The 8,835-nt window shown below is 41.4% G+C and overlaps 1 protein-coding gene across 5 annotated transcripts in view; it reads right to left on the bottom strand.

Moving 5' to 3' along the window:
- Positions 1 to 1,233: 1,233 nt before the first annotated feature.
- LYRM7 (LYR motif containing 7) overlaps positions 1,234 to 8,835 on the bottom strand; it is a 42,035-nt gene continuing 34,433 nt past the window's right edge. For 2 of the 5 annotated variants that reach the window (XR_001361991.1, XR_001361988.1), the window contains exons 5-6: positions 1,923 to 3,422; positions 1,234 to 1,365 (exon numbers count right to left, since the gene is read on the bottom strand). Coding sequence is in view for 1 of the 5 variants with exons in the window: in XM_014539096.1 (XP_014394582.1) it covers positions 3,337 to 3,422 (86 nt within the window). In the remaining 4 variants the exon portion in view is untranslated. Of the gene's footprint in view, positions 1,366 to 1,443; positions 1,831 to 1,914; positions 3,423 to 8,835 lie in introns of those variants that run through there. The other 3 variants (XR_001361990.1, XR_001361989.1, XM_014539096.1) reach the window with 3 other exon arrangements.

Genomic DNA, 8,835 nt, shown 5'->3' with positions numbered 1-8,835 from the left:
CTATCATCAACAAATCAACAAATGACAAGTGCTGGTGAGGATGCGGAGAAAAAGGAACCCTCTTACACTGCTGGTGGGAATGCAGACTGGTGCAGCCACTGTGGAGAACAGTATGGAGTTTCCTCAAAAAACTAAAAATGGAACTTCCATTTGACCCAGTAATCCCACTTCGAGGAATATATCCCAAGAAACTAGAAACACCAATCAGAAAGGATATATGCACCCCTATGTTCATAGCAGCACAATTTACAATAGCTAAGATTTGGAAACAGCCTAAATGCCCATCAGCAGATGAGTGGATTAAAAAACTGTGGTACATCTACACAAAGGAATACTATGTTGCTGTAAAAAAGAAGGAATTCTTACCATTTGCAACAGCATGGATGGAACTGGAGAGCATTATACTATTCGAAATAAGCCAATCAGAGAAAGATAAATATCACATGATCTCACTCATTTATGGAATACAATGAACAACATAAACTGATGAACAAAAACAGATCCAGAGACAGAGAAGCATCATACCTCATGATGAGACTGTCATACCTCAGAGGGCAGGTAGGGCAGGGCGGGGGTAAGGGGGAGAGATCAACCAAAGGACTTGTATGCATGCATATATGCCTAACCAATGGACACAGACGCCAGGGGGGTGAGGGCATGAGTGGGGGACTGGGGGGGGCAATGGGGGGATAAGCACACATATGTAATACCTTAATCGATAAAGAAAAAAATTAAAAATATTGTGCAGTAGATGGAGGAGAGAGCATGTCAAAAGGAGTTTTTTGTTCATTTTATTAAAGACAGTAGGAATAATAGCATGCTTGTAGGCTGATGGAGAGTGAAAAATTAATACCATGGGCTAGAGAGCAGGAACAATTGGAGCAACTTTACTGTCTAATGATTCAAACGCTAATCTCTTCTGGTGATGCCCTCCCTCACAGCCACACCCAGGAAAAATGTTTAACTAGCTATCTGGGCATCCTTTAGCCAGTCAAGTTGACACATATAAATTCACCATCACACCCAGGCAAGTCAATATGCATTTACATTCTCCACTATGCAAAGCACAGCACTATAAATGCAAAATACAAAAGAAATGAGAAATGGGACCGCACTGTGTAATATTCTCTTGTGTGAGCACACTAGCAGGGTAGAGAAACTTCATGCCTAACAGAATATCCTCTGACTTCTACAAACAATTTCTAAAATAGAGAGGAAAATGTTTCTACTTACTTGTAAAATTGAGTTCTTCTTTCTTCATTTTCTCTATTTTCAGCCCTCTTTCTATACTACTTCCCATCAGTTGGGGCGGGGGGAATGGAAACAGGCTAGGTAGCTCAGTTGGTTGGAGCGTCATCTGATGCACTGAGGTTGCAGGTTTGATCCAGGTTGGAGCACATACAAGAATCAATCAGGAAATGCATGGATAAGTGGAACAACAGATTGATGTTTCTCTCTCTCTCCCTCTTACCGCCCCCATCACTAAAATCAATAAATTAAAAAGGAGGAATGTAGGTGAATTGTGTGAATTTAATATTTTATTGTTAAGTATTAGTATTGAAAAGAACATGGCAAGTCACCCTTGACTTGAATGTATACACAAAGTCAGAAATCACTTAAATAACCAAACTCTCCCTGAAGAATATTTACAATAAACATTGTGTAAGGTTATAACTTTAGTGATAAGACAATTAGCAATATTAGCAGTGTATCACTCCCAAACCTTTCAAACAGTTGACTCATCATTACATAATGCTCACATGTATGACTTCTCCCAGAAATTGTTTGAATTCATAAGAAAGAGTAGCTAAGTTTTTCTATTTAGTGTGCCTGTATAGACAAGAAATTCTCAATTAATCAAATTTCAGTATTGGTATAGAATCTTATAATGCAAAAATAAAACAAACTTTTCACACACTCACACAGAAAATTAGGAGTTCAGTTCTTAGCAACCCAAAAGTCCCTCGTCCCGAGATAGAGGAGTCTGGAGTAGGTGACAACACAGGCTGCTGCCTCTATGAGCCTAGGTTGTATGCAGGGTCAGGTTATCTAGCCTCTCTGGGCTTCCGTTTCCTCATCTGTAAAGGAACAATAATTGTCCCTACTTGAAACTGACACATTTTAACTATTTAACAACAGTGTCTGCACATTATAAGTTATTAATATGTTAGTTATTATTTACATTATTTGATAATGACCTGAATTAAAGAAACCAGAGATATTGATAAATGAAATTTAAAACCAACAAAATGAATGGAGCTGAGGACTCACATATCACTGCACTTGCCTTTACATTTCTGGTGCGTGTCTATCGCAGATGAGGACCCCACAATCCTATTTTGGCCTCAGATGACACACTATCTTGTCCTTGTCTGGCTGTTTTATCTCAGCAGATTTCGGTGTGACATGTGCACTGGCAGGGACACAGAACCCTGTCTTCTCAATACCACGTCCAGCGATCCCCTCAGAAAGGCAGATACAGATGACAACATCATTTTTTACCTTCATCCCACCTCTGATCCAGTCTTAGTTTCTTTGCTTGCTGCCAAGCTTCCAGATTTGTCCTAGATTCAAGTCTTCAGACCTCTTCCCCTAAAAGGTATAATAAGCACTGACTCGTTTCTTCACTAACAGAATTAAATAATTGTCACCCCACCCATTTTTCAAAAATAGTAGATTATTTTCTCTCCTTCCATAGCATCATTTCTTAGCTAATCTAATTGACTCATCATTACCCTGTCCATTTACTTATAATAGGAAATTGTTTCTTTCTTCTTCCTTTCTAATTCTAAATGGAACCCAATTGACAGTAACATATGATTCTTTCTTTCCTCTGTCCTCATCTAATTTGGAGCATCTTCAATTGAATGTCAACAACCATCAGAAAAATTGCTCCCTTCTTTATCTTCCCTAAATATACCTGGGGCATGAGTAGTGGGGGAGGATTTCTGAGGGGGCGGGCACAGATGCCAACTTGGAAAGCTGACTTTTCATTGATCTGACAAACACTCTGTTTTCTTATCAATATTATAAATCAAATAAAAATGCAATTTTCTACATAAAACAAAACTCCCCCCAAATGGGCTATTATCATAGATGACTATTTGTGTTCATCTATCTCCCTTACCAATGGGCATCATCTAATCCACTGAGGGCCTGAATGCAACAAAAAGGTGGAAGAAAGGTCAATTTGCCTTCGGTTTGAGTTGAGACATCCATTTTTGTCCTCAGACATTGGTGCTTTCAGTCCTGGGGCTTTCAGACAGAGAGCAGGACTGACACCACCAAGCTCCCCAACCCACACTCTCACTCGCAGGCCTTCAGACTGGAGCTGAATTACACCACAGGCTTTCCTGGTTCTCCAGCTTGGATATGGCAGATGGTGGAACTTCTTGGCCTCCATAAACAGCATGAGCCAATTCCTATAATAAATATAAATATTCTATTTGTTCTGTTTCTCTGGAGAACCCTAACACACTGAATGGCAGAATGGACAAGCAGAAAATTTAGTCTCAGATGAGATACTCCTGAAAACATTCTGGCCTTGGAGACACACAAACAAGTGTGTTCAGCTTGGGAGATTAGAGTCAAATACACACAGGCCCTGGTCATGGAGAACTGTGCCCCCCAGAAGCACAGAGGAAAGTGCTGAGGCCACCACAATCCTTTCATGAAAATACCACTTCGCGAATGGCTCATCCGGAGTACAATTCCAGTAATGGTTCTACCTTGATTTGTTTTGTGATCTTAAATAATTTATTAACTTCTGTCATTCTACTTCATTTTCTACATTTATAATAGGATATTCTATCAAGGTGCCATACAGTCACCTTAGCTAAATAAGCTGTTGCTGATGAAAATAAGTGTTAATGTGCTGCTTGCTTGGAAATATATTTTCTGAGAAAAAACTCAAAAGTATTTTTTAAAACAGGATTATTCCTAAAACAAATGACAATTAAATGCAAGTGCATGAGCACAGCATAAAGTGCTGACAGCTTACATTTATAGAAATTCAATATTTCTAAGTAATTCCTGTATCAACCATTACTCAGCCACACTGATATAAAATTTAGAGGAATTAGAGGGATCAAAAGCAGAAATAATCAAAACCTTATTCCAATAGATACCTACATTACAGTTGCTGTGGCAACCCACAACTTTTCTTTTCTGCATTGTGTGTGTATAAAAGCCACGAAGTGATGTTTTTGCAAATGACGTTATAGCAGCCTCAGTTCTGAGTACAATAGTTAATAACCCATCTCATTGAATTGTATTTTCAGTCTTATGTGTTCACTATTGTGGAGGGAAATAATAAAGCACTACAGTTCCTGGAAAAAATGGCCAGACTTTATTTTTAGTATAAAGAATCAGAATTTTGCCATGGCTGGTGTTGCTTAGTGGTTAGAGTGTCGGCCTGTGCACCAGAAGGTCTCGGGTTCGTTTCCTGGTCAAGGGCACATGCCTGGGTTGCAGGTTCAATCCCTGCCTCAGTCGGGGCGCATGCAGGAGGCAACCAATCTCTCTCTCTCTCTCTCTCTCTCTCTCTCTCTCTCTCTTTTTCTCTCCCTCTCTCTTTCCCCTTTTTCTCTCCCCTTCCACTGTCTCTAAAAAATCAATGGAAAAAATATCCTCACTCCTTGGGTGAGGATTAAAAAGAAAGAATCAGAATTTCATTCTCCTGGAAAAAATACTGAAGTACATTCAAAATAGGCAACAAATGTGAATTTAAATAAAAGCTGTTATCAAGAAGCTTCCTAGTACCAAACTTAATTAATGATTTTTAAATATTAAAATACTAGAGGCCCGGTGCATGAATTTGTGCACCAGTGGGGTCCCTTGGCCTGGCCTGCGGGATCGGGCCGAAACCAGCTCTCCAACATCCTCCGAGGGGTCCCAGATTGTGAGAGGGTGCAGGCCAGGCCGAGGGATCCCACCGGTGCACGATTGGGGCTGGGGAGGGACGTGGGAGGTTGGCAAGCTGGGGAGGGACCACTCCAGGATATGTCCGGCCCACCCAAGGTGTGTCCTGATTGGCCGGACCCCAGCAGCAAGCTAACCTACCGGTGGGAGCATCTACCCCCTGGTGGTCAGTGCATGTCATAGCAAGCAGTTGAGCGGCCTTAGTGTATCATTAGCAAATTATGTTTTGATTGGTTGAACGGCTGACTGGACGACCGGACACTTAGCATATTAGGCTTTTATTATATAGGATAACAATATTGTGGGCTTACTACTTACTGATGTAATGTGTTGTTCAAGTTACTATGCCAAGATCACAGCAGCTAACAATGGAATAGAAATTGTACTTTTTTTAAATAAATTTTTTTATTGTAGCACAATCTATAATAATAAAAGTGTAATATGCTTATTAGACCGGACAGCTGAACGACCTTCCAGACATCCTTCTGGATGACCTTCCGGATGAAGCTGTGGCTGTGAGGGCTGAGCCCCTTGCATGAATTTCATGCATTGGGCCTCTAGTGTACATATAAAGAGAAAGGCATACAAATCACAAGTATGTAAGCTCAATATAGTTTTATAAAGTTAACACTGTGCAATCCCCCTTGGATCAAAATAGAAAACATTACTAATACCTTCGTAGCTTGTTTTCAGTTTGGGCTAATACAGATAGTAATGCTGTCACTGTAATGCTGTCACTGTTTTTATACATGTCTTTTGGTAAACATAGTTCCATACCTTCAGTGTAAAAATGCTGGATGATAGGATATGCAAATATCCAGCTTTGGTAGATACTGTCAAACAGGTTCCCAAAATTGTAACAATTTGCATTCCTGATGATCCACACCCTTGTCAACTCTTGGTATTGTCTGTCATTCACATTTTAGCCATTCTAGTGGGCATCATATTGCCTTGCACTTTTATTAGTATTTCCCATTTCCATGATGAATAATATAGTTGAACACCTTTTTCACAGGTCTATTGGATAATTAGATATTCCCCTTTGGAGATGTCTAATCAAGTCTTATCCCCATTTTTCTAATGTAAGTCTTTCTGTATTGATTTGGAGGAATTTTTTACATATTCTGGATATAAATAAGATACATGTATTGCAAATATCTTCTTCCATTTTGTAGTTTCTGATCATTTTCTTTTTAAAAAAAAATATATTTTTATTGATTTCAGAGAGGAAGGGAGAGGGAGAGAGAGATAGAAACATCAACGATGACAGAGAATCATTGATCAGTTGCCTCCTGCATGCCTCACACTGGGGATTGAGCCTGCAACCCAGGCATGTGCCCTGACTAGGAATCCAACTGGGACCTCCTGGTTCATAGGTCAACACTCAACCACTAAGCCATGCTAACCAGGCTCCCTTTCTCTGAGTATCTTCATAAATTCAAGGGTTATTTTATTTTTTATTTAATATGTTACCTCATTATAGTTATCATTTTTGATGCATAGGTTGTCACAAATTTGACCAGTAAGAGCCCCCTCAATCTGGCTCCTGTGTCCTTATTACCCCAATAATATTTCAGCACTTCTTTGCATTCTGGCTTATACTACATGGCTGAGCTCACAAGAAAAGAAAGCAAATTCCCAGATGCCAGAATGAAAAGAGATCTGAAAGCCAAAGCAAAATGTAACCGTGGGCTGACACTGAGATAGTTGTGGAGGCTGTAAGGAACCTGAAAATAGACTGCTGATAGCTAGGGACTTAGAATTTAACTCTCACATATCAGCAGATGATGAGTCCTGGACTTGGGTGTAGCAGAAAGTAGAACTGATATCTGTTCTTTTACTACAAGTTCAGGTTTTTTGTTTTTTTTGAATTTTGTTTTATTGCTTAAAGCAGTGGTCGGCAAACTGCGGCTCGCGAGCCACATGCGGCTCTTTGGCCCCTTGAGTGTGGCTCTTCCACAAAATACCGACTTCTGTGCATGGGCCACAAAGTTTCCATCGCACTGTACGTGTGCGCCCACACGTGGTATTTTGTGGAAGAGCCACACTCAAGGGGCCAAAGAGCCACATGTGGCTCGCGAGCCGCAGTTTGCCAACCACGGGTTAAAGTATTACGAATGTCTCCTATTTTTTCCCCCTTGACCTTCCCCCAGTCTCCCCTACCCTCCAGTGTCTTGTGTCCATTGGTTATGCTTACATGCATGCATACAAGTACTTCGGTTGATCTCTTACCGCTCCCCAACCCTCCCCGGCCTTCCTGCTGTAGTTTGACAGTCTGTTCGATGCTGCTCTGCCTCTGTATCTATTTTTGTTCACCAGTTTATAATGGTCTTTATTATCCAAGTTCAGGTTTTTTGTTTTCTTTTTAGATTCCACATATGAGATCATCCAGTACTTGTCTCTGTCTTACTTATTTCACTTAGAATAATGCCCTTAAGTTCCACCCATGTTGTTGCAAATGGCAAAATTTTCTTTTTTATGGCTGAATAATATTCCACTGTATGTGTGTGTGCGTGTGTGTGTGTGTGTGTGTGTGTGTAATCACATTTTCTTTATCTATTCATCTACTGATGGACACTTAGGTTGCTTCCATATCTTGGCTATTGTAAACAATGCTGCAGTGAACATAGGGGATACATATATCTTTTCCAATTAGTGTTTTCATTACCTTCGGATAAATACCCAGATGTGGAAACACTGGGTTATAAGGTACTTCTACTTTTAATTTTTTTTGAGGAATCTCCACACTGTTTTCCATGGTGGCTCAACCAATTTACATTACCACCAATCGTGCACAGGGTTCCCTTTTTTCCATATCTTCTCTAACACGTCGTTTATCTTTTTGATAACAGACATACTAACAGGTGAGAGGTGATATCTCATTGTGGTTTTGATTTGCATTTCCATGATGATTACTGATGTTGAGCATCGTTGCATGTCTGTTGGCCATCTGTATGTCCTCTTTGGAAAATGTCTATTCAGATTCTCTGCCCATTTTAAAAGTAGATTGCTTGGAGAGAAACCAAGATGGCGGCATAGGTAAACACCTGAAATTGCTGCCTCGCACAACCACTTCAAAACTACAACTAAAGACAAAACAGACATCACCCAGAACCACAGGAAGGCTGGCTGAGTGGAAATTCTACAACTAGAAGGAAAGAGAAAAGCACACTGAGACTCAGGAGGTGCGGAAGTAAAGTGCAGAGGTATGGAGGCGCACGCGCTCACGGAAAGGGCTGGCATCGGAGGACGCCGGTGTCTTTTTCAATCGGGAGGGAGTCTCAAGCTCCCGATGGCCCTGACTCCAGTTCTGGGTGAGTCTCTGGGGACCCAGACTCACACGGGGAGAAACTGGACTGTCTGGCAGTGGGCAGAACTCGAGGGCAGCTTTCTCAGAGGTGCTTGCAGCAATTACCGCAGGACAATGAGACCCGGGGGCCTCTTAGGGCAGGACTGAGGACCAGCCATAGCTGTTTGCTCTGCCCTGTTGATTCCCTGAGACCCTGCCCCACCCAAGCTGCAAGCAGAGACTTTTGCATATGAATGGGCTGGCCCTTTGAGATCTAAAATTACCTAACAAACTGCAGCTGGGTCAGAAAGACCCAGAATATCCAAAAGAAGGCCCAAGGCCCCACAGCAGCTTGCATTGCTTCACAGCTGGGCCTCATCTGAGTACCTCCAAACCCCAAACAAGGAAGAGAAATCTGCAGATCTCTCCGTAGCTCCTTCTGGGTAGCCTCAGGCAGAGACTAAATTAGCACCTCCTTAGAGATCCAAGAGCCCGTGTACCTAGTGGTCAGAGTGGGACCATCCAGATTACAACTCCTCAGATCCATAAGGGACACACTCAGGGGGCAGACTCAGTGAGCACCAAAGCCCCACTGAAGCAAGTCTTGCCCCATAAGGGTGTCTTCA

Source organism: Myotis brandtii, unplaced genomic scaffold (genome assembly GCF_000412655.1).
Source record: "Myotis brandtii unplaced genomic scaffold, ASM41265v1 scaffold208, whole genome shotgun sequence".
In the NCBI taxonomy this organism is placed as follows: Eukaryota; Metazoa; Chordata; class Mammalia; order Chiroptera; family Vespertilionidae; genus Myotis; species Myotis brandtii.
This window is presented reverse-complemented; position numbering and strand designations above follow the sequence as displayed.